This window comes from Sander vitreus, chromosome 23 (genome assembly GCF_031162955.1).
Source record: "Sander vitreus isolate 19-12246 chromosome 23, sanVit1, whole genome shotgun sequence".
Taxonomy (NCBI): Eukaryota; Metazoa; Chordata; class Actinopteri; order Perciformes; family Percidae; genus Sander; species Sander vitreus.
The window spans coordinates 14283789-14310899 of NC_135877.1; the positions used below are offsets into that span (position 1 = coordinate 14283789).

General features: G+C 41.0%; 2 protein-coding genes across 2 annotated transcripts in view; both read left to right on the top strand.

Moving 5' to 3' along the window:
* LOC144512453 (uncharacterized) overlaps window positions 1–10409 on the top strand; it is a 55485-nt gene extending 45076 nt beyond the window's left edge. The window contains exon 4 of the mRNA XM_078243221.1: window positions 9985–10409. Coding sequence (XP_078099347.1) covers window positions 9985–10325 — 341 coding nt within the window. The 3' untranslated portion in view covers window positions 10326–10409. The remainder of the gene's footprint in view (window positions 1–9984) is intronic.
* A 959-nt stretch (window positions 10410–11368) lies between these two features.
* The window catches only part of iqsec3a (IQ motif and Sec7 domain ArfGEF 3a), a 49857-nt gene continuing 34114 nt past the window's right edge, over window positions 11369–27111 (top strand). Inside the window, exons 1-2 of the mRNA XM_078243072.1 lie at window positions 11369–11452; window positions 20096–21378. Coding sequence (XP_078099198.1) covers window positions 20102–21378 — 1277 coding nt within the window. The 5' untranslated portion in view covers window positions 11369–11452; window positions 20096–20101. The remainder of the gene's footprint in view (window positions 11453–20095; window positions 21379–27111) is intronic.

Consider the following 27111-nt stretch of genomic DNA (forward strand, 5'->3'; position numbering starts at 1 on the left):
TGTGAGGGGTGGTGTTAAAGAATACCTAGTTATCAAAGGATTTGTTAATGGGGTGGTTCGTTAGTCGGAACAACAAACAAAACTCACAGAACGCAAAACTTCCAGGGTTACAGACTAGACTCAAGTCAGTCTTGATCCATGTATGTGAACGGTCCACCACTTTGGTCCACACTGAAATATCTGACACCTTTTGGATGGAGTAAGATGACATTTTGTCATGACTTCGGTGTTCCCTAACCCTTTTCCTCTAGTGCCACCATGATGTTCACATTTTTGTACATTTGAGTAAAAATCTCAACAACTATTGAATTGTAATAACTGTGCTGATCCCCTGACTTTTCATTTAGCGCCATCATGGTCGACATTTTGTTTTTTGTCTAGAACTTTGGTTTATGACCAAATATCTGCAAAACTATTCCCATCATCCTCTGTTGTTTTTGTGTTTAGTGCTAATTAGGTGTGGCTGTATACTCTTGTGTACAATTTGAAAGTAACAATTATATATTAATACACTATTACTACTGTATACATTTTTTTCTGTCTTTAAATGGCATTACAATTGGTGCATAATGACACAATGACACTTGTTGTGACAAAAAACAATAACGCAGTCCCACCTCTAAGGACCTCATACTTGATCAATTAGAAAAAAAACATTGCCAGTGAATATAATTCAGGCTTGTCTCCAAAAGTAGTATAGTACTATAGACGCATCTTTTAGCAGATAGGGATGATATCCAACTAGATTTATAAATGGCGGTCTGTGACATTGAATGATGTCGTGAATGTCATTTCCCATCCTTGAAGTCCTGCTTTGAGTAGTGGGCTGTCTGTATACTTGTAGTGTGTCAACTATGAATCTACGCTGCAATTTACCCTGCTGCTGTCTCTCTCCCTCTTCCTCTTTCTATACCTCCCTCCATTTTATCCACATCCCAGGGCATCGGCTTTTGAAGAGATTCAATTCGAAATCCTTTCTTGCATATTTCACGAGCCCAACCTGTTTTTATACCCTGTGCTCTGTTGTTACTGGAAAGATGTTTCATTGACATTGCATGGGAATGCCTGTGGTTATAATGGTCTCTGGATATATACTTGCGTACTGTATTTGCAAGCAGTTTGTTCTTCAATCCTTTAGGGCGACTGTCCTCGTTCAGTCTTAAAATTCAACACGATTAATAAAAGCCTACCCTTTTACAGCTGGAGGCAAGAAACTGAGTGCACCATGTCTTGTTTTGTCAACACATCCTTAACAACATTATACTGTAGGTTGATTTCCAAAGAACACAACACATACTAACGTTTTACACGATGGTGGCATAATAATGTGACCGTAATCATGTGACTATTATATTTAATGCAACAGGCAAAGTTTTAAACATGTAGTAAACGATGTGAAACCGGATCAGGTAGGTTTAGGCAACAAATATACTTATTTGGAGTTAGTAAAACATCAGGGATTGGTCCGAAAAACTCAGTTACTTTCAAAATGACAGTTGACTTTTGGTTTCACATGGGACACAAAAGCCAGTCTCCTGAGTGTACTGTGTTTGTTTGACTCATTCACTAACCCAACCTACCTCCTCACACAGAATTTGGCACTCTTACACTTTGCCACATCACTTCCTCATTTGCTCTTGGTTTAATTTCTACAGCCACGAAAGGTCGCTGCCTAACAAGAAACTTTATTATTCCATTGTCGGTCGGTATGAGCTGCTTGCATAATCGACCCATACAGTCGTGATGACAGATTGTGTTTTATAGTCTCACTTAGTGAATTGTTGGCAAAATAATATCTAAAACTATAAGGTAAATCTGTTTTTTTTTATATATATATTTCATTTCAAACACAAATATACAGGTTTGAAGAATGTTAAAAATAGTCGAAAATAGTCACCTCTACTTGATCACCCTGTGACACCGATCACTGGCACGCCATAAAAGAACAAGTGTGCCTGCATGGGAGCTGAAGGCTGATTCTCTGCTTTTCAGAGACATAAGCTGGTCGACATTGATCTCAGTCCTCTTCAGTCAACTCCCAGTGCTCAGAATGTATGGATTACATATACAAATACAGAATTACAACGACAACTACTTCCCTTTTATGCCAGGTTTCCTCTCGTCTATTTGCTTCGTTTTGGCAAAATAGAGCTATTTATGAGCTGTGCTGTCCCGCCCAAGTAAGAGCAGTATTGATTGGCATCTCCATAACCAATCCATCACAGGATTGATCACACAAGGTGAATAGAAAGTACAATGAGGATACTACATAGCATGCATTACTGCATGCCTGCTCAGGGTGAATTTCACAAAGTAGAGTTAGCCATGTTTGGTAAAGTAGTGAAGTTACTCCATGCATATTTTATCTTTATTCAACTATTCAAATAGTACTTTATTACCCCATTCTTCCTGTTTTTGAACAAGAGTTCATTACATTTTAGACCATTTTCTAGACCAATCAATGTTATGATTGTTTCAAAATGATCTTTCCCCTAGCATGCTTTAAGTCACGCACAAGTGCAGAGGCTTTGACTTCTTGTCCTCAAGGGGAAAAAAAGGCAGAGATACTGTCAACCATATGACTCATCCAGTGTTTCTCTCATGATTTAAACATGCCATGGCTATGTTTGTTAGCCATTCTACACAAAAGCTTCTTCAGTCGCCATGGCCAAGAACATGCTGCCTGTTCTCTGGAGATTACACAATATGCAGAAAGCATGTGAAATGCTTCCACTGTCCTCGGCTTTAAAACAAGATGGTGGTTCTTGTGGGAGCGATGGTGCGGCAGATGTGTTTGAGTAGCGGATGTATGTTTCCGTTTGACCTTGCTCATGGAGAACAGAAACTCAAAGACAAGCTATATGTTCTGCTGATGAAAGGAGGTTCAGACGGATGTATCTGACTCCAGAGAGATACTGTTCTATTTATTTTATACTTTAGGCCTTTATTCTCTCTCTAAGGGTCTGTCCTTTTTGTATCATACTTGAATGGATTGCCATGCAATCTTGTACAGACATTCATGGTGCCCAGAGGATGACGCCCACTGACTACTGATAGCCTGACTTTTCCTGCCCAGTACTTACAGCACAGGTATTTGATTTATGACATTCACATTGGCCTTAGCTGTACTTTGTGTTAAGTGCTAATTAGCAAATACATGCTAAACTGAGATGGTGAACAAAACGGTAAACATTAAACCTGCTTAACATCAGCAAAGCTACATGGCTGTAGACTGTTAATCTTGTTATAAAGTAGATTCACTTAACACATGATGTTAGCTAAAATACTTTTTAAATTGTCGATGTAGCAGAGTAAAATATATCCTTAATTCATGGGTCAAGTTTCAAAATTGGCAGATCCTACAATTCCCAAACGGCACCCAGACCCAGCCTGCCTAAATGTTCATGTCTCGAGTTGATTACCAGGGTTATTTTCTCAGACTTTACAAAGTTACTCTAGGGCCACAGAAGACATTATACAACTGATTTAGCCAATGGTTTAATACTCCTATAGTCTATATCCATGACGTTCCACTTCCGGGATTGCTCCGGTGCCTCCCGAAATTCCGCCGGATCACGCTCTATGCCTCTGTCACACTCTGCATCATCTTCTCATTCCTAATGCAACACTTATATCCACACCGTCATACTACTACATATCCCAGTAGACAGTTCACTCTCCTTAGTGCACACACAGACACTCACATTGTAGCACTGACTGCGCCAACCAGCATAATATATTTTAAAAGCGACACAAAAAAAGTGAAAATCAGTGGAGTGTCTCATCCTGAACTGCTGTAAATGTGTGTTCACATGGAGGTTAACAGGAGGTTAGGCCATAGATTAATTAAGAGAAGAAGGAAATTAGGTTATGTACTTATTGTGATTGCTAACAGTCAAGAAAAATTACTCAACTTGACCTCATGATTACAGAGAAAAAGAGTCTTGTTGATGCTAATTTGAAGCAGGCTGTTGGTTTTTCAGCTGAGAGCTTATTAAATGAACTGGAATGAAAATGATTTACAGTCCAAAGAGAAATGGCAATGGTGCAAAACTGTCAAGACAGTTGTATCTGTGTTTTTCTTGCGCCTGGCACTATGTCATATTTTTCCTGGATGCAGAAACTGTGATGAATTTCAAATACACTTGTATTGCATGTATTCTGCAAATTCACCCCATACATTACCCTCTGCATGCATCAGAAAAAAGAAATAGCTTAATTATGCAGAGGCTTCTGCTCTACAGTCTGCCCTTGTGTTCTGCTTGATGAACTGATTAATTCTCTATGAGTAGTACGAGAAATATATATATATATATATATATATATATATATATATATATATATAGAAATTGAAAGAATATTGAGATAAGTTATTGTTGGCTACAAATAAAGCCTTCTTCTATATGGGAAAATCCACGTCAAAGATTGAAACAAAACTACTTTCTCGAGCAAGAAACCATGGCAGTAAGCAGCTTCTTCAGGGATCTAATTTGCTATGACTTCTGCTGATATGGTTTTCTACACATAATGCCCTCTTCAGCAACTCTTTGGCTGCAGTCCACCAGAGGAAAGACCCTTTGAATCCCAGTAGTCACACAGCCTGATAGCTCATCTCTGCTGCTGCACACCTCCACAGTGATGATGCGGCAAAATCAAGGTTAATGAAAGTCGAAGCAGCCCACAGCGACTGAGTTAACACTGAAGACACAATCAGTGGACCTCTTGCAGATAGTGGTCTTCCTGTCAGATGTCATCACCCTTACACAGTGGCTGTAGTCAGCACTGGGGCTCAATATTATCAATATTTTACCCTCCCTCCTAGTGGAACCACTCGCCCTGGATGTTGAATACATTTTGAGATACAAAACAGTTTAAGTGTAGACATCTGTCTATTTAGCCCATCATTTGTTTTTGAATATATAGAAGATATAGTACGTCTAGTGGCTGCTGGATACTGGCATAAAAATAAATTAAAAATTTATATTTATGTGCCTTTCTAAATTTCAAATCATGATTCATTTAATTATTCCCTCTTATATTTAAAGGAATAGTTTTGGGGAATATGCTCATTCGTTTGTGACCGTTTGGAGGGGCCTGGCCCCGAGGTTGGGACACCAATGGACAAAACTGCATTTAAAGGAGACTGTCTTCCCAAGAAAAACAGCATCAGTATTAACAGCAAGTGCCCTAGAATTACATATGTTCACGTTCAAGTCCTCTAGTGGCCGTAGTAATTTTGCCAGGAGCAAAGAAGGAGAAGGAGTCACGGGGGAGGACGATGTGGATGTATGGTTCAACAAAACATCGGACTTAAACACGGGAAACAGCTGTTTGTTTCTTGCTTCCTACTGACAGTTAACGTTTTTCTTAACACATGACCACGATCATTTCATATCCTTGACCATATATTTATTATTGTAACGATAGTCTTTATCCTTGAAGTTCCACTTCCGGGATTGCTCCGGTGCCGATGGAAATTCCGCTGGATTTCACTCATTCTGGCCGGTTATCCGTTGCCTTGGGCTTCCTTTGTGTTGGCATTTTAAACTCTGGTGGATTTATGAGGACTATGGTATGACATGGTAAATCCAGACAGCTAGCTAGACTATCTGTCCACTCTGAGTTTTCTGTTGCATGACTAAAACTACTTTTGAACATCCACCAAAACAAGTTCCTTCCTGAGGCTATTTTGCCTCTGTATGGAGCTTAGCACAGCCCAGGACGATTGTGATTGGTTTAAAGAAATGCCAATAAACCATTTCACATCCCGGAGTTCTGTGTGGACTCGCCAGATCTGAACGTCTGGCAAAGCTAGACTATTGGAACCATAACAATAAAAATCCCCTAACCTTAACAAAGTACTTATTTCAACCCAAATAAAGATCTCTTCCTAAACCCAACGGAGGTGTTTTGTGTCTAAACCTAATCAAGTCATAATTGTATCTGAACCTAACCAAACCGGCTTTTTTAGGCACAGACAAATGATGTTGTCCTGCCGATAGTGGTGTCGATCAGAAAACATTTCTATATGTCGATCTAGAGGACATGGACAAACACATTTTGTTACCTACTAAAACAGCAACATGCTGCTGAAAAAATGTATGCATCAGCATTGAAAACCTAAGGTGTGATATTATATCATGGGGATATTTTTTGCAGAACGAGTACTTTTGATACTTTAAGCACATTTTGATGATACTTCTTCTGTAATTTGACTTAATGCAGAACTTTGCAATTGAGTGTTTTACGTTGTTGTATTGGTGGTTTTACTTAAAGGGGCAGGGTGGAGGATTTAGTGGCATCTAGCAGTGAGTTTGCAGATTGCAACCAACTGAATACCCCTCCACTCACCCCTCCCTTTCCAAGCGTGTAGGAGAACCTATGGTGGCCATCAGGTAATGTGAAAATGCGAAAAGCACTCTTGCGAGCCAGTGTTTGGTCTGTCGGTTCTGGGGTTACTGTAGAAACATGGCTGTGCAACATAGGTGGAAGAGTACCCGCTACTTATGTGGATATGAAGGGCTCATTCTAAGCAAACACAAACATGATTGTTAAGCCCTATTCGCACAGGATTAGTATCATCTGGGGACCTCAACCCCCCACATCTGAGTTTTGTGTGGCGCATTTGCGCGGGATAAGCGAAGCCTGCTATTCCTTGAATTTACTGACATATCTATACCCCATGAGTTGGCTACCCTGAGGCGGAGGAGGACGGCCAGGGCGAGACCCCCCACACTGCACTTGGGTCGGGGTTCCGAGTTTTAGTCTCAGGTGATTATACACTAATTTAAAACATACTTGTGAATATTATAGTCGATTTCTTCCAATACATCCTCCTAAATCCTACACAGTGCTCCTTTAAGTAAATAATCTAAATATGTCTTCCGCCAATAAACAAAGGACTTGTGCTTATATACACACACACACACAAAGCAGATGCATGCGAGAACACACTATATTCACACATACTCGCATAAATATAGTACATTTCATATCCCTGCAGTGCTGCAAAATGAGACACAGTTGCAAATGTTGCACATATGGAAATTGTGTAGCCAGAAGCACAATGAAGCCAATACTCTCATGCATCCCGATTCAAATCAATTTTGTATTGTAAGTTGTTGTCCAGGCGATACACTAAATAAACAACACACACCAGACGTGAACTCACATCAAACTAAAGTACCAGCCTGTTAGAGAGAGCAGGAGACATCAGCATGCACCGTGAATATATTCTGGTTGGAACGCATTGAGGCTGCTGCGCTCATCTGTCTCATCTTCTGACGTATGGAAAGATGAGAGGAGAGAGAGGCAGCATCCAGGGCTTTTCTCTGCCTCGTCAGTCACGTTGACAGCTGGAACCACTCAATCTCCTTACCTGGTGAAGGACATAGTGGCAGGAAGGCTGTCTGTGTGTGTGTGTGTGTGTGTGTGTGTGTGTAGGTTGGACAGAGAGGATGACAGAAAGCTTGACAAAATGGATGAAAAGTTGAAATGCGGAGAGGGAGTGTGAGTGACAGACTTAGAGGTTGGAGGAAAGTGAAGCCATCAGAGAAGTTGTTTACAATACTGATGACAAAACTCTGCTTTACATAATATACATATGCAAATGCATATGTTATATGGCATTTTATATGGTAATTTGTTTTACTGTGTCCCTTCATAATCCCTTTTGAACACCTTATCAGTGTGTGTAACTCTTTTGGTATTTTACTTAAATCCAGCCACACGAAGCCTATTGGTTGTCAGATTATCTCTAGCCAGAACAAGTGTTCCTGCCAAATGCAAATAGGAACATTTAGAGCCACAACAATGAGCGGAAGCATTGTGAGCAGAGACGGTCGGCTACACAGAATGACTCTCCTCCTAAAAGAAGTCCTCTGTTTTTCCAGGCAGGTCTATTTTTCGCACAAGAAAAAAAACGCTCACCTGCAAGCTGAGTGTTGGAGCAGCATACTTTATTTCTCTATTCATTACTTATACAAGCTTAATTTTAGAAGTTGCAGGCCCAGCTACATCCCCGCTAAAGATATTTCACCTTGAGTTTATGTGCTGCCATGTGTGATGAAAATAAGAAGTGAGCCTCCTGTGGAGGAAGAGGAAGCAGACGGGATTTTGCTGCACACAAATCTGTTTGTCTTTTTTCATGTTCAAGGCCACGTACACGCACAACATACTCTGGACTAGGCATATTTTTTATATATATATATATATATATACACATACACACACACACACAGATACACAATTTTCTTATGTACGCATTTTATATAAGACAGCAAATATAAGCCACAAATACATGCATTCGGCCGGTATGTAAAGGGTACATTTTCTCCTCCGTTAACTATTTCAACTCGTCTCTGCAACTTACAGATTTCTGTTAAGACTAAAACTTTGTTGTTTATCTGAAGCCTCCTCCTCCTCTGGGAACATAATCCCGATGTTCTTCTGCAGCGCTCAGCATATGGCAGCCTGAGTGTCCTGATTTTATGCTCACTGACTTCAGTCTTATCACCGTATCCAATAAGAGGAGAAAAAAAGTCTTATCTTATTATTATGGGTAATAACACATTGTCAACTAGTGTGTAAACCTGGCTCAAATTCAAAAGGATACAGTACTAAATCTGCTGATGCTAACAAGTTGCCCTTATAAAACGTCTGTACAACTGTGACAATGCTGATGCAGAAACATAAGCAGGACTTGGCATTAAGTCTGAACATTTTTATTAATTAAGTGTTCAGATGTTGATTCATTTGTGCATATAGCTCCAGTCATGGCAGTCGGTCCAACGCTAGTCCGATATATCTCAACAATTATTGGATGGATTGCCATGAAATTTTGTGCTAGTAAAGTCTCTAGTAAATTTGGTTTTATCTAGTGCCAACAGCAGGTCAAACATTTTCATTTATCTTGGCAAATATCTCAACATTCATGGTTTCCAGACGGTGTGTCCTACTACGACTAACGCCACCATGAGTTTAACTTTTGTGGTTTTGAGAGAAATGTCTCAAAAAGTATTGGATGGATTGCCATGAGATTTAGTACAATGTCCTCGCTGGGATGACTTGAAATGACTTTAGTGATCCTTTAACTTTAAGCTTGCCTTATCGAAATCATTTCAATTCATTTTGGTTGAAAGATAATTTTGCTCTAATCTGTCACTGCTAATAACACCAGCATGACAGAAGAGCCTCTACTGCAGAGCCAGACTTATATTCAATGCAGCAAGAGGCCAATATGAATGATTAAACCCAAGGCCATCAAGTTCTAATGGGAGAGAAGACACTGAAACGCAAAGACAGAGACAAAGTAAAAAACCCTTTACCCTTTTTTCCACGAAAACTGCAACACAGAAAAAAGGGGGCTTATAAAAGGATAACAGAAGAGGTTTTTCAGAAACAGAGCAAAGCAAAACCCAGCAGCACAGATTCCCACCTCCCCTCTGTGTTTCACGTTCTTGTTTTATCACACCATAAAAAGCCACCTCCCACACTAACACTCATACATGCAAACATTCACACACGTACAAGCACACATATAGTCTAAAAGGCATAGAGACATTTGTATTAGCTGCATGACTGTTCCCCATGTCTGTGTGTGTGTGTGTGTGTGTGTGTGTGTGTATGTGTTGGGTGTGTGTCACTATTGGCTGTCAACTTTGTTTTTATCACATTTTCTTCCTTTTGCTGAAATAAATAATCGCTCTTGATCTTTTTTCACTCTTGTGGTTTTGTCAGCTGTTCTGTGCTGTACATTTTTACTCCGTTTCATTGTCTGCCAGTGTCTAGACTGACAAGAGAAGCAGACAGAACAGAGCAGGTAGACAGATGAACTGGCCCTGCACACAGTTGGTAGCAGAGTGAGAGAGACCATAAAAAAAAGGTCAACTTCTTACCACTAACCCAGGCAGCCTGGAGAAGAGGTCAGAGCTCACCACGGATGCAGCAGCAACCTCACTCTGCGTTTTCTCCTCCTTTCTGCAGCGATGACCTTCCTCCAGACTCGTCTATTGGGGAGGAAGGGAAGGGAGGAGAGGGGGAGCTGCAGAGTGAGGTCGAGTCACAACCACAGCCCGAGCAACAGCAGCAAGAGACTCAGCCACAGACTCAACCACCACAGCCACAGCCCCAGTGTGAGCCCCAACCACAGACTCAACCCCAGCCCGAAACCAAACCTCAGCCAGAACCCAAACCCAAACCACAGCCTGCACTGGAGCCGGAGCCCGAGCCCAAGACTGAGCCTCAGCCCCAAGTCAAGGCTCCGAGTGAAGAAGTGGCACAGGACGCCCCTGAAGCCCCTTCACCTTGCAGAGAGGAGCAGATAGTGGTGGTGGTGGAGCAAGAGAAGGAAACGTTGGAGGAAGTTGTGGAGGCACAGAGAAAGCAAGAGGGAGAGGAGGCAAAGGCCGAGTGGCGTGAGGGCGAGGCAGCACAGGAAGAAGAGGAGGAGGAGGAAGGGGGAGGAGCAAAAGGAGGTGGGGCAGGGAGGAGAGCCAGCCTGCATCACACGGCCTCGCCCTTGAGGGTACAGCGCAACGGGGCCGGCTCGCACTCCGCCACGTCCGACTATGAGCTCTCGCTTGACCTCAAAAATAAGCAGGTAGGGTTGTGTTGGGGATGGGGGAGGGTTGGTGTGTTGTTTGGATGAGGGAGCGGGAGGCTGGCAGGTACAGTAACTTGGCTTATGTGTTTTGTACGTCTTGTGGTCTGACATGTTTGTTATGTTTTTGTCTGAGGAAGAAGACTTATGGTTTGGGAGAGAAGCTGGTGTTTGATGAGATTTGTATTTTATTTTTCGTTGTTTGTCGTATTGATCCCTATTGGCACTTTTAGACTTTCCAAACGATCAACTAATGATGAGCTTCCTTTTCTTCATCATCGTGAACCATTATTATCATTGCCATGTCATCATTTCATCAACATCCTCACATGGCTTTTGTCTTTCACCAGAGTTGGATTGTGAACGTATAAGTACTATACTGTACATTAAGCTTTAGGTTTTATACACTGTATTCTTTTGGCAATGATGCATACTTACACATACACACATCAGGGTAAAATAAAGAGTACTGTATGTGCAAAGAAGTTCCGTTTGTATCTGCATGAAAGAAAAGCCTTTTAATTTGTCTTTTCTCTGCTGCTTCATGAGACCCTTTTGGATAATGAAAAGCCCCCATTTCCATGAAGAATAAAAACATGTGCCTATTATCTGTTCTCATCTTTTTACAGCCAGTTAACCGATTTTGTCTGAAACGGATACGTCTATGAACTGTGACTGTATTTAAACATGCATTTCCATGTTCTCATGTTTGTGTTCTTATCATGCTGTCCATCAGGGGGCTTGGGAATCATTACATAATCATCTCCATTTCAAGAACCATCAAACATTCGCAATCCGTTTTCATTATCATCCAACTAACCAACATTCTTCAGTCAATGGATCTTCAACCAGGTAAGGCAGCAGTTTGGGTCTAACTTGTGGGGCTCCCTGTGTGCTCCTGATCAGTTAGGTTTCCATCGAGATAAGAGCTTAAACATTTTTATAATCGATTAATAGTTTAAAGGGGCACTCCACCGATTTTACACATGAAGTTCTGTTTACTCGTCACAAGGAGTACAACACAGCCTGTTAAAGCAGTTGTATAATGTCTTCTGTGTTTCTGAAAGGGAGCTTTACAAAGTTTGAAGAAATAACCCTTATGATGTCATAACGATGTCATCAGGGTAACCTGGGTCTGGGCTTGAGACCTGAAATGTTAAACAGACTGTTTGCATTGCAAACTGGAGGTGTGGGGTTTGAGTAGGCATTTAGGAGACAGCAAACATCTAAGGAAATGCTGTTACGTTGCATTATGGGAAATGTAGGATCCAGCGTTTTTGAAGCTTGAGTGAGATTAATCGACAATGGTTCTGTTTAGTTGAAGCCGTAAATATAACAATTGCACATCATGCATGTTCTTTTGTCAGATTTTGCAATGTTTATAGAGTAATTGGTTTGTTTATGAGGCACAAAGGTTGCTGACCTCCCTCCCTTACGTCTTAACTTCCATTACAGTCACTAAATGCTTTGGAACATTTGAGCACACCATCAACAATGCAGAAAAATAGGTAAACATTGTCGCTCTGGTGTAAAGTGTTTCTCAGTCCCAGGGCACCATCTACAGACCGTGAAGATAAATCTATTCAGAGGTGACACTGTCAGAGTCATTTGGATTGTGTTCTTCCGTATCAATATTTGTTTAAATTTAGTTAGTGAAGAAGGATACATTCATACATCTGAAACCCTCAAGCACTTAGGCCCCAGATTCTGATTCCAATTGTCTTACACTCTAAACTATCCCTCTTAAGCGTATTCTTTTTGATGATCTCTTAACCGGTGGACTGAAATAAATTACTGAGACGATAGAATAAAATTAAGTACTTTTACTGAACAGTATCTTAAGTGTTACAAAACGCATGCAGGCCCAGACATGCGGTCCCACAACCCAGACCTCCCCATGTCTCCCAGGTTATAAGCAAATGCTGAACAGTTCAGTCCCTTTATTTCTCTCTGGGCATTGTCCTCCTCTGTGTCCTCAGAATGGGTGGGGGTTTGCTCTGTCCAGTAGAAGTCTGGTTTCACTCCAAATGGGTTGACAGAATCCCCTATCTTCCTCCTCTTCCCCTTTTCGTGACCTTTCCCGTGTTCCTGCTTATCTGCACCCTTAAGCCATAAAGGCGTAAACTAATTTTATGACTTCAGCTTAACTTTCTGTGCATCAGGGACATTTCCTTGAGCCACTTCCTCAAGGATTAACACAGCTCTTTTGCAACGAGCACATACACAGATAGGCACATGAGACACATACTATAACTTGAATAATATGACACCTTTAGGTAAAATACATGTCTAAAATAATAGAAATATCTCTTCATTAGTCAGGAAAAATGCTCCTGAAGCATTATGGCGGATGTTTACTAAAACACATCTCCCAAGCAGCAATTGAAACAATGTATTTGAGTGAGATGGTTGCTTCATTTCATTCTCTGTCAGCTCCATTTTCACTCAGTTTTGACTTAATTTCCTCACTCATTGCTTCCCTATTCAATACTAAAGGTTCTTTTAACCTCAGCTCCTAACATGTGTCTCCCTCCCACCTACATTCTCACTCCCTTATGCTACGTTTACCGGCAATTTCCACTGGATGCGTAACGGCTGCGGATCCGCTCCGGAACGTTGGCAGAGTCATTAGGTTTCCATTAAAGTCAATGTGTGTATTTCCACTGACTGCAGAACGGCTACGTTCCGACTGCGTCCCAGCTCCGGCGGTCCGCAGCAATTCAGCACACGGCAGATAGTGCGAGACAGGAAGTCGAGCAAAGAAACAAAATAAAAATCTGGTTAATTTTCAAAATAAAATACACTGTGCTCATGGCGGATCATATTTCCCTGCACTACACCTTGAAAACACAGCACAGAGTTGTTTCCCTTCTACTCCTCTGGATGGAAACAAACTGTTGTTAGTTTTATGGTTCTAGTCTACATGAATTTGCAAGATATTGTGGGTCCTCGTGACTACAGCTGTCAGTCATGGCTGCAGACGTGCCGCAACAAATCCGGACCTAGTGGGTCTTGATGGACGGCGGAGCACGCAGCCGTTCTGCAGCGGAGCCGGTCCGCAGACACTCCGCATCCAGTGGAAATCTGGAGTTACACGTGGCCGGCTATTTTCATAAACGGACATTTCAACCTCTCCGTTTTCAAAAATAACATCGTGCACATCTGTCAGTTTTCAGAAAAGTGTTCGTTTACACGTACCTGTGTATATATGCCGTCAATAGCATGCCAAACCTGTAGGTGGCAGTGTAACGAGACGCTCAAGCCCACGTTAGCCAATCAGAATCCCGATAGCAACAACAGCAACGAATCACTTCCTCTCTCTTCTCTTCCTCGGCTGCCTAAACCTCTGTCTCAGTTTACATGCAAACGTGCAAACAAAGTTTTCCAAGATCTCCACTCTGGCCAGAGTTTTAAGAAGCGAATTCTCCGTTTGCGTGTAAACGAAGGGAAATGTCTCAGTTTTTCAAAATAACCATGTACGTGTAAACGGGGTGTTAATCTCATCTCAAAGTCCCCCATCTCCCACTATCTCCCTGTCAACAATGCTGGAGATACGCGATCAGCTAGATTGATCTTCTGTCTGTACAGCTGGGGGTGCAGGGGCTTGATGCATCTACAGATCAATGTCAGAGTAATTGGATCTGCGGGGCAATGCCTTGATTGCAGGGGAGGAAACTCATGACGAAGTGTTTGAGCAGTAAATAATCCCTGCAACCTGAGCATTAAACCTCTAAAACTCGTTTTTTTTCTTGTTTTTTTTTTTCAAACTGGTTTAAATATAGAGTTTCAATGAATGTTAAATGATGCCCTATAGTAGAAAGCTAGTAAATGAACATGTTATTTTCATGCCAAATACTATATTTTTACACACTAAGGATTAATGGGAAAACAAGTCGAGTCAATCCACTTTTTGACCTCCTTTCTCAAAAATGTATGTTATCTTCTAGAATACCCAATAATATTTTCAAAATGAAATGTTCATTAGTATGACTTGATAAAAACACAAAAGTTATATCAAAATGAATGAACAGTCTGTGGGGTGCTAGAACAAAATGTACAATTTATGTAAATGTCTTCGTTCTTGTTTACTCTCTGAATGTAGATGTCCCTCCTGCTTAAATTATCATAAGTAATGAAGTACAACAATGGTTTATCAACGTTGATATGTATTTGAACTCTCTCAGCCAAAGCCATAGGAACACGACACCTTTTTTCCTTACTGACAAATTTACTTAAAGGCTCTGAACACCCACACAGGTGTTTTCAGTTAATCTGGCTGATTGGACCACTTCCCAGGATTGTGTGGGTGCGTTTAGACACATTGACATCTTTTCTGAGTCTCTCGTTAGCTTTGTTGCACCTGTTACGGCAGGACAAATGACAACTTTATCATTGTTATTGGTAGTTGAAGATTTGTGACCTACTAAATTCCCATGAAAGCTCCAGCACTCCTTCAACCTGAGCAGAGGTTCAAATCAGCCAGAAAAACTGAAATCACCTGTGTGGGTGTTCAGAGGCTTTAAAAGATGTTCATCAAACGGAGAGATAGTGTAAAAGTAAGTAATGCCTGTTCAGGTTCTTTGCTGACTGCAAAGCCTTTTGTTTTATGGGCTGATGAAGTGATAGGTGATGAGACCTGACTTTAAGCGTCTGCTTCTGCTCTCTAATTGCTGCTGATCTCTGCTTGAGTAACTAGGGTGCCCATGACAAATGGCAAAAGGCATTTATCTCCATAAAGTGAAACATTCAACAGGGAACAATTACGTTTGATGGCTTGTATTTACTTATAATTACGCTAAATGTGCAGGTGACATCAAACAAGGGCTAGTTCAATTTGTTTAGAAGCTTGTCTTAAAACTGCTGATGCAAAAACGGCATTTATTAGCAAATGTGATGACACTGTTCAATAGGTTGCTGCTTTTTTGACTGAGAGGAGTCATTCAGTCATTTATTTTCTGCGTCACAATTAGTCTTTTAGTAGCCACTGACCTTTTTCAGTAACTGGCTTTGGTCAAGGATGTCTCAACTTAATGGATCCTCATCCTCTGATGACATCAAGTCTTTTATTGTCATCCTCATTTTGTAATACAGTCAGCATTAGCTGTGTCCCAGTTTTGCTGTTATATAATCATCGCATTAATCATGCAGATGTTTCTGTGCTGCAAGAGTGTGCATGAGCATGAAGGCTAATGTTCGTGCCTTTTGCATTTTCCCCACTTATTTCTGCAGCATGTGAGATCTGATAATCTGCTGTTTTACTCAAACGGTCTTTTCTTGCACATTTAAGGGGGAGACCCACACATTTTAGTACTGATAGATTTATGGCTGAAATCAAATTAATAGAAAGGGCTGTGCTTAATGTTAATGTGACTGCAGTATTCTATGACAATCACAATTTTACCATTTCAAATAGCATATCTTAAATTGTTACCGTCTAAAAAAAACATGTATCTCCAAAACAGTGTTATTCATATTTTTTTTCCTCCAGATAATCCAATGAAGTTTTTAAATAGCTTATTCAGACAAGGAAGTACATCATTTCAACTGGACAGCAATGCTGTCATGTTGCTGTGGCATTAATTTCTCTTTTATAAGAATAGTGTGACATTTTGGGAACTACACCTACTAGCTTTCTTGCTGAGTTGGCTGAGAAGATCAATACCACTATTCTAAATATGAAGCTACAGCAAGGAGATGGATAGCTTAGTTTAGGACAAAGACTGAAAACTGGGGGAAGCTGCTAGCCTGGCTCTAACACTCTGTAAAACCACAACGTAGTCATTTTTATCTTTTTTTTGTAACGCACAAGATATAACGTGTTAATTAGTGAGCTTTACAGGTGCTGGTAGGTGGATAGACAGAGCCAAGCTAAATTATTTTATAATGCTCCAAAAGAGGGAGGACACTATTCATGGTGCATGACTTGAAATAGCTAAATCTGCCTCTAGAAATCAACTAAAAAAAACATGCTGTGTATTGTACTTTTGATTGACCTTTTGTCTTGAGACACATCTCCATTTAAAGCACAAACATTTCCAGACTAAAACATTTCTTTTTCAGAGCCGCTGGGTATTAATATTTCATATATAGACAGAAAAAGTCCCATATTTCAAGCCACGTTATCCACCATCACTATCTGGTGCTCAACATCAGCATTTCCTCCTGCTACTCGAATTTGAGCTGACGTTTCTATTTCAATGTGACCATTACCTAAAATTGCTATACTTATATTAAACCTCCCTTTTTGTATATAAACTGTAGCCTATTTGACTTCACACATTTTAGAGATCTATGCTCCTTTTTATGTCCTTGATTTTAAATATTTATCTGTCCCAAGAAGGACCGTTCCTCCAAGTAGTAGCTTGCATTTCTATTTACATATGTAGAACTCTATACTGCAGTGTCGTACCACTTTGCACTGGTTTGTTTTCCCCGCACGTTCAGAAAGGGGAACACAAGGTCAGCATGTTGCTGATCTGCCCGTCAGAATTGATTTAGAGACCCTGATGGAACAGAGCAGTGCCATCATTGTTCTCTCAAAGTACCGCGTCTCTGGAATAATCTCTCACCATCCCCGCTTAGTGAAGTGATCAGAGTTAGAACTGACAGTTGGCTAATAGGGGGGATTTTCAGCAGTGCCACTCTTGGCATGGTCATCCGTCTCATCACCTCTTTACATAACATCTTACCTTACCCTCAATACACTGGTTTTCTTATTTCTTCAGTGCTCGCTTTATCCATCTTTTTGCTGTTTCTTTGCCTTCCACTGTTTTACATGTAGTTCTCTGTCGAGTGGACGTGTCCCAGCTGATGTGCAGGTATCAAACGTTTATGCTACAATTATCGTGGCCATAAATATCAGTCGGTATTAACACGATAATCAAAATATTTCAAAGGCCCCACGGTCACCCAGCATTCACCTGCAGTCTAGCTAGTGTTTCTATGAATATGTGAAAACAATGTATAATGTGAGAGGCGTTGCTCATAGCGATGAACCTACAGAGGAGGATCACCCCGAATCTGCAGCTCCCCTCAGCTTTATAGGGCTTGGTACGGAGTTTCAGCTCATTGTTTAGCCCGCAATTTTACTGTATTGGTTCACTCTCCCTGCTCTCATAGCGCTGTTTTCAGCTAAAAAGCCCACTGTACATTACCTGCTCAGAACCCAAAACAGCAGACAGCCACAGTTAGTGGCTAGCTGGAGAGAAAAGTGGAGCATTTAGCAGTGCCAGATATTTCCCTTAGGAGTTGGTAGAGACCAAAACAGAGCTAAAAGAGTAAATTATTGACATACAGTACATTTTAAGTTATCACGGTAATAGAAATTGTTGGAGGTTTCACCATGGTAGTAAAACCAGTACACTCGCTCATCTCTGGTCCTAAAATATTCTTTGCTCAAATGGCATGAAATTCTGTCCACTTCCCTTACTACCTTCCTCCTTTTCATGCTTCCTTCCTTTACGTCACAGCTCATCCTGGTGGCTGTAATCCGAATGGCAAAGTGTATCAGATACACACTGATAAAGAAAGCAATGTGACCCAAATGCTTAATCATCCCCAACCCTGCCTACGCAACAGGCAAAACAAAGCTCTACTGCCACATTTAATCAAACGCAGCCACAGCCCTTTCTCACGTCCAAGGGCACCTCTGCAGTGGAACTCTGTGCAGAATTTGTTATGAGGGACACCTTACTGAGTAATGGGTCAATCATTACCTCTGTGCCTGTCTTTAATATAAAAGAGAGAAACCTACACAACATTTTGGAGCGCAGTCATGGTGATAAGGCTAACCTTGTCATTTCAAGAGTGCACCCAGTGCAGTCACAGAACAATCCAGATTAAAAAGTGATGAATATTCAGGCTGATTTCAGCCAGTCTTCAAGAGTTGATAGCGATTGAGAAGTCGCCATCAGCAGATACAGTAGAGCTCCCAACCAGCATCCTATTCAGAAACCACCTTAATATTCTCAGTACGTCTCACTTTGCTCGCAAAGGCTCTGCAGTGAAATGTAAATGGAGTAGATAAGATGGATTTTCAGTGTCATTCCATTTTTGTAAAGAGCTTTGTATGTGATTCCCTTCCTCTAGTGACAGCAACAGAGGCTGCATCTTGTTGAACTAACCTCTTATCACAAATTGCAAACCCTCGAGGCATTACAGCCTATCAGGAGGTGGTTGGGTGACTTTGTCCAGTACTAAAGCAAAAGAAGATTAGCAGCTGAAAGTCACATTATGATCCTTTGTGGCCACGGTAACGTTCGTTCTAATGCATTTAAATTTACAGTAGGGATATTTCACTTGGACCACATTAATCCTCGTGTACATATTGCCCAGATACAAGAAACCAACTCCTGAAGAAAACATTAGGGAGGAAAAAGCAAGGATTTCTGTTTCCGAGATTTAAATGCTATGCGATTGCAGTTTCTATGCAGCATATTTAGAATGTTTTTTTTTCTTTTTCTAAAATTATAGGTTCCTTTCTATTCCTTCAAAGCTCAATCCTCCTCCACCCTCATGCCCTTGATACAGTTAGAACAGACAGAGTTATATTCATTGATTTATTCTGAATGAAAAGGATTTCGGAGTGACTGGAGGAGATAAGAGCGCTTTGTGGGCACTTCTAAAGATACCCATCCCTGATTGTTCTGGGAAACTCAAAGAGGTCTCATCTAGTGTTTGAGCTGCAGCCAGATGAGGATTGCTATAGTATATCTCTATCCATTTCCCACGGCAATTGAGCAATTTTTTTACAGGCAAGATTAATGGCTAGTTCAGTTTCAGACAATTTAAAGTTGGGTGCAGGACCTCTCTATGGAATTTGCAGAGATTATGAGTTCTATTTGCAGAGGAAATGAACGTTTGTCCAAATGCCATGAGTCAGCTTTTACTGTGTTCTATCTTTCGAACTGTGGCTTTGACCAAACTATGTAGTTTCAGTACACACATCGCAAGGCCAGCTTGTAAAAGATAATTACTGAGCCATGGGAGGATATTATTTGAATATGGAATACTTAAATATTTGGATTTTGCCTACTACTTCCAAACATTGGACTTTACAACTCCTTTTCATCTCTTGGGACATTTATTTTTATTTTCCCACCACAATTATCCCATTCCTAGCTCATTCATTTCCCACCTACACTTCAACTGTTTTTTGACACTGCTTTTCAACTCATACCATATTCATCTTCCATGCACCACAGTGACAGGCAAGATAATATGAAAAATGTTGGTAACACCGGTAGTGACCTTTTCACAAATAACAGCATCTGTGATATATGGGAGTCCTCTGCAATGTTTTACCTATCTGTGTGTATCTTATTGGTCTGCAATTTCTAATCAGTATGCAGCCATAATTGTCATATATGATTGAGTCCAGAAATATTTGACCAATAATTGCAGATTGTCCTCAGTTTATAGGCTGTTCATATACACATCAGAAATTCCAGTAATTTATTATTTTCCTTGTCTATCCTTTCTTCTATTTTTTTTTAGATCGAAATGTTAGAGCACAAATACGGTGGCCACCTTATCTCCCGCCGGGCTGCCTGCAAGATCCAGACCGCCTTCCGCCAGTACCAGCTCAGCAAGAACTTCGAGAAGATCCGCAATTCGCTGCTAGAGAGTCGTCTGCCTCGACGCATCTCCCTGCGCAAGGTCCGTGTGCAAAACACGGAAGGTTTCTCTGCTGAACGGGCCCTGGCAGAAGGCTGCAACTTGACAGGCATCCCATTGGTGCGCTCGCCATCTCTGCCTGCCACAGTTGGTGGCACCCTGACCGACCTGGAAGACTCATTCACTGAACAGGTTCAGTCACTGGCAAAGTCCATAGATGACGCACTCAGCAACTGGAGCCTGAAGACCATGTGCTCACTGCAAGAAGGCGGCACTTATCAGTTCAGCGCCGACTCCTTCAGTGCAGCAGCAGCAGCTGCAGCAGCAGGAGGTGGTGGAGGTGGAGGAGACAGAGGTGGTGTGAGAGAGTCAGCGATTCATCAAGGCCCAGTAGACCCAAGTGACCTGTCGAAAAGTGCAAGCAAGCTGATGATGGCGTTCCGGGATGTGACGGTGCAGTTCGACAGCCAGAACTTCCTTGTTTCATCCTCAGTCATAGAATCGTCCACTGTCACCCTCGGCAGCTGCGTCCAACAAGGAGGAGACCCCACCACTGTCACGTCTACTTCCACAACAACAAGCTCCACTCCAGCCTCCATTGCTCCCGGCCTCTCGCAAGAACCCCCACCTCCCCCTGCAGAGCTCCCAGCTGAACCCATAGATCCCCCACCGCCCCCACAAGAGCCCCCACCACCCCCAGAATCAGAGTTTGAAGAAGACGAGCAGGATGTTGAATTTCCTGCTCCTCCTCCAAGTGAAGAAGAGCTTGAAGAGGAGGAGGAGGAGCAGCCTCCGCTAACCCCTCTGGATAAAATGGCTGCTCCTCAAAGCCCAGATGAGGTTGTGGTGGTGGTACCGCCACCCACAGAGCCCCCTCACACAACTCCACCGCTGCTGGGGAGCTCGCCCAAGGTGGAGCCGCTGGAGGTCAAGCGGTGCGGCTCCGAGACCGCAGATAACAGCTCAGAGCAGATGAGCAGCAGCAGCACGTCCACAGAGGCACGCTCCACATCTGAAGCCTCGTCCAAGGAGGCACTGCAGGCCATGATCCTCAGCCTGCCACGCTACCACTGTGAGAACCCCGCCAGCTGTAAATCACCCACGCTGTCCACTGATGTCATGCGAAAACGCCTCTACCGCATTGGCCTCAATCTCTTCAATGTGTGAGTAGCCACTGCATTTTCATTCTTTTCTTGATTCTGATGTAAAAATTTAAATCAGGCCTGTAGTGGTATCATTTCTGAAAGCTGATTGGTTAGCCACGGTTAACTGCACTGAAACACAAACTGAATGATCCCAAAGAGATTTGGACATTACAAAAAAAAAAAAAAAATAATAATAATAATTGTAATTATGTATTAAAACACATGATCAGATGGCAAATCCAGTCTGGGAATTTCATAGCATTTAGAAATAATTTGGGCATTACACTAAGAATAAGAAGTACTGGCCAGTAATGTGAATGTTGCTCTGGTAAGGGGTCAAATTTATTCAAATTTTTAAATTCAGATCTGCTTATACAGGCATTAATTTAGAAATGTATTTGATATAATTTATTTTTATATGATGATCATAATGATTGGGAAGGTTAAAAGAAAAAGGGCAGTGGATATATTGGAAAAGAGAATACTGTAAGTACAATGAGATTTATCAAACCGTCTATACCTCCACACGTCCTCTAATTATAGGCTACCTGAAGTTTGATGGGGGCTCTGGACTGAAACGAGCAAAGAAAAGCACTTTTCCTCACTGATCCCCATTGTGCTGAAAGAGAAAAAAAACAAAACAAAAAAAACAATGAAGCCCAAGTCCCAAGCTAGATCTGAGGTGTCTTCTTTCTTCTCAGAAAGACAAATCAGACTGGGACGACAAGAGAGAGAGGATGAATTATTGAGACAGAGAGCTGTGTGGAGATTGATTTGTAAGATAAGAGGAATAAAGTGAAGGAAATGTAGTGCTAAAGGACTGAGGCTAAAGCAATGTCCCAGGCAAAAAATCAGCATCCTCACCCGTTGATAAACGAGACTTGAATAATGTGAATTAACAGCATTATTCTTGTATTGCGGTGAAAGACTTATTTTGTTCAAACACCATTAAGCTACTTATCTTACACACTTGTTCATATTTTTAAGCAGGATGTTTTCACTTTTAATGTAACAAGAGAAAGCTTTAAGGATGAAAACTTACCGATGTGTTTGGGACTAGTAATGCTAATGTTATTTTGTATATAACCTGGGCTGTGGTTTCAGAAGCATAAACTTCCTCAAATAAAAAGTAGAACAGAGCTGCTAATGGGTATATACACTACACAGTGGATGTATTAGTTGTGAACGGGGCTTTTATTGGAACACAACCTACCCACAAGCAGCTAAGCTAGCTAACTAGTAAGCTAATGATGTGCTCCTTTAACTTGGAAGTAATGCTCATTTGCTATTGTAGGGAGTAAGCCAATTAGCTGGACATGCTAATGATTGTAGCACCAGTTATAGTAGGCAAACACACTGTTCCATTTAATGTTTGTTCTTGTGTAGGCCTAGACAACAAAAGACATCACCCTACAAACCAAGTCGGCTAGTGCTCTATCTACATGCACACTGCTTAAACGTGTAGAAAAAAACTGGGCAACCTTTAACTAACCCAGTTCAGTGTGTGCTAGGGGTGGGGAAAGATATTGCAATATATTACAGAATATTGCAATATGTTTAAAATCACAATTATATTGTATCGTGACATAAGTATCGTGATGATATTGTATCGTGAGGCCTCTGGTGATTCCCACCCTAAGGAGGAGTTTATTGAACAAAAACTTACAAATCAGAGTGTCCAGGGGTTGGCAGGCAGACAACACAAAATAATCCCAAAAGACTTGAAGACCAGAAAGCAAAAAACACAGGAGACTAGTAGCCACGACACAACACAACGAACAATGATCCCACACCAGACAAAGACAACACAGAGACTAACGAGGACTAACAAGGGACAGGTGACACTAGGCTGGGCAAACAGGTGAAACACATTAGGGCAATCACAAGGGAGGAAAAACTAAAGACAGGAAGTAATCTAGACAAGACAAGGGAGACAGGACAGACTTCAGAATAAAACAGGAAACAGAACATAACAGAAACTCACAATCATAACATCATGATTATGAAAATTATCGTGCCATTTAGTGCTGTCAAACTTGTTTAATAATTTCAGCTAGGTCAATTTGAAACATTAAACGCGTTAGAATTTAATCGCGGGTTGACCGCGATTTCACTTCGTTGTATATAAGAGGTTGTAGTGAGCTCACTTTTGCTGCTAGGATGAAGACTACGGTATTGAATTAAACGGGAAAACATCAGGCACGCATTGGTACCACTGTACCACTGTAATAATTCACCAAATTTAACCAAAAGTTTAACAAAAAAATCCTGGCTTGCACTTTCTATCTGTCTTCCATCAATGTTCCTTGTCTTTCATATTTGCGTTTACTATTGTGGAACTGGCAAAGACCTGGTGGTTGTTTGTGAAAGCTTCACAGACAAAATTGATAGGGTCTAGTCATTTTCATCATGTCACAACCTTAATATGAATCAAAAGTGTAATATGACATTGACAAAATATTAAATAGTTATCCATTGCTAATTCTTTAACACAAAGCAAAACATATTATATCATCAATAATAGCTAATAATCTTTAAAATCATTTGTTTATTCAGGTTGAAGATAGTTGCAGCACAAAATATGACAGGGAGAGTGCAGGGAAGTGCCAGGATGTCCCAGGCTGACTACATCACAATATTTCAAACGGCCCAAGTCAGATAGTCACAGCCTGGAACAATATTTTTGCTTACCACCCTCGGCAAAAGCCTAAAAACCTGTTTTTAGATTAGATGTTTTATAATTACAAGTTTGTGTAATTTTGGGTTTCTGTAGCCAGTGACATTTCATTATTTGTATTTGATTTTCAATGCAGATGTAATGGCATTGTACATTTTTTTGTTTTTATTTGAAGGCTGAGGCTTTATTAATAAACACAACCCCAATTATCACCATTGGTTTTGAGATGTTACTTGCTGTGAATACCTTGTCTGATAGGCTACAGTGTTGTGGCAGGTAGTATCAGGACATCTTGGCTAGTGTCTGTCGCGCACGGCTAGGGGCGAATGGCCGGATGATGGGCCTATTTGGGAGAAAGTCCAGGGCTGTTTTTTAGCCCCAGTCCGTCCCTGACAACAACCGGGGGTCGAATCCGACCCGTGTCATCCCCTCTCTCTCCTCTCTTTCCTGTCAATCTTAGGCCTCAAAAAAACATCTTAAAAATAAATAAATTAATAAATAAAAACCTTGACAGACCAGCTGTGGCTAGCTCAGCTATAATTGGACAATCCCTGCTTTTTTTCTTTTCTCAAATAAGGACTTAATGCTAATTTATCTGACATTATTGTCAGGTATGCTGTCTCAAAGTTCGTCATAAATGCCAAGAGCCCATAGCGATACAGGTTACTCTTGTATCCTACTAATACCCAACTCCCACTGCATTTTTCTCTGTGGCTTCACAAATAGTCAGCAGAAGAAAAACATGGCTTGAAAAGCTTGTTTATGTTTGCTGGTTGCAGCTTTTCAGTCATTGTGAATTCAGCTTTCCCCCGCTGCCAAGTGAAGAGTGACAAAGTCCAAACCAAGTAAAAACCTTCCAGGACGCTCTCCAGACAGGTGCAAGGGGGTTACGTGGCAGCGACAGATACTAGGGAAAAATGTTGCCATGGTAACACCAGTGCATTGGGCCAGCACTGACTGAATCTGAGATGTGTCAAACTCAGTTTTGTAGTAAAGAAATAGAATGCTTGATTAATTATGACCTCCAGCTAGTTATAATTTCAAAAAATATATTGCATATTCATATTCAAAAAAAGCATTATTTTACATATTACATAATGCATATGGTACATTTATATTAACATTTATTCCCAGCTATAAAGGCAGAGCTACATCTAATGTGGGAGCTGATTTGATTGGTTTACCCCTTTTAAAAGGCCCTGCTTTTATTTGTTCAACACTTTAAATTCTCCTTTCAGAAATGTTTGTAACCACACGCCTCCTGACAGTGTGCTAAGCAGCCAGCAGCACACCTGGAAGGAATCTTTAAATGAGGAGATTTGCCATATGCTCTATTAGCTTTTCACTCACTCACATATCACTCACATAACTCACTCACATATATTAAAACTCGCTCGACCACTGATGGAGTTGCTGGGTAACAATTCGTTGGAATAAATGAGGTGTGAATCCAAAGAAATAATGGCGACGATCCACGAAGCCTCAAATTCTCATTAGTCATTCTGCTGCGAGTTGTGAATGTAATTAAAAGTTCCTTCAGCACTGCGTGAACCGGCCCCTTAGGAACTGGAATGAAAAATGTGTTAACATTTCAATCCAAGTTTCTTTTGTCCCTGCCACCTCAGCCATTTCTGTAGAAGCTCTCCTTGCTTTCCAAAATATCCCGCTTTGACGGAAAATGCATTGTGTTCCCTTGGGTGCAAAACCACTACATGATTTTGTTGAGATATTGCCCCAATTAAGCCATCTCATACAAATTTAGAAGATTGGAGTTCATGAACAGACATTATCTTTGTGCTCACTGCCAAGCTCTGCAGCTCAATAAAAGTGCACAATAAAGCCGATTAACTTTGACTCAATGCTGGAGCGTGACACTGAAAAAAAGAGGAGCAGGAACGAGCTGTGCAGTTACTGGAGAGGGAATAATCAGCACAGAGAAATGAACAAAATACAGAAAATAAAGAAAAAAAAAGAAGTGAGTTATGAAGTTGTCAAGTGAGTATGAGATATTTTTCCATTTTCAAAGGCAAGGAGGGAGGTGGATTATATAGAAATTGTAATAAAGGGACATTCAATTAGATGACATCAGATATCAACAAATCTGTTTTAGAAAATCCCCCAAAGAGCATAAAGAAGAAAGCTATTAGAGATTTGTTATATAAATAAAGTAAAAACTACTTAAAAGGATAGAGTTATGGTTCGGCAACTGAAACAGCCATGCTTTAAGTTTAAGTCAGGATTTAGATATACTTAAATGACGGAAAAACTATGATTTAAAACTCAACATTGAAATGGTTCAAATTGTTAAATTAAATCTAAAGTGGGGGCGCCTCGATAGCTCACCTGGTAGAGCAGCGGTCGCGGGTCGCAGGTTCAATTCCGACCTGCGGCCCTTTGCTGCATGTCATTCCCCCTCTCTCTCCCCTTTCATGCCTAAAAACTGTCCTATCAAATGATAAAGGCCTAAAATGCATCCCAAAAAAATTATCTTAAAATTTAAATCTAAAGTGAAAACATTAGAGTGGATAATCCAAGGTATGAGTTGAGACCTGGCATCGATAATCTCACCTTCCAAACAAAGTTTCTGTACTGGACTATCTTTTCCATGTTACTTTACATGTGCCGAGGACATACTGGTTATGTGCTTACTGTCATGAAGGTCCAGCCTACCAATTTAGAAAGTATACCTACAAAATCCCTGCCATCTCTAATAAAAATAATAGTTTTTCAGACATGACCACTTTCATAGTGTCACTGTGAACAACAGCTGGAGTGGCAGAGGATGTTTGACTGTAGCATGTATCTGTTTCTTCAGATTGAAACACTCTTAATGACATATATTTCAAGGGAAAGTGAGGACTGTACATATTTGTAATGACAGTTTTCAGGAAAGTACAAGTTTCATAGGCTTTTCTATCTATTTGCAATCCCCTCTTCTCATTCCCCTGATCAAACACCATGGAAGATAAGCTGCCTTTTAATAAATTGGCTACAAGGGAAGAGATAGACAGAAGGGAAGGGAAGTAAGGGAGAGCAACAAAAAAAAAATAGAGAGAGGGCAATCAAGCTTGAGG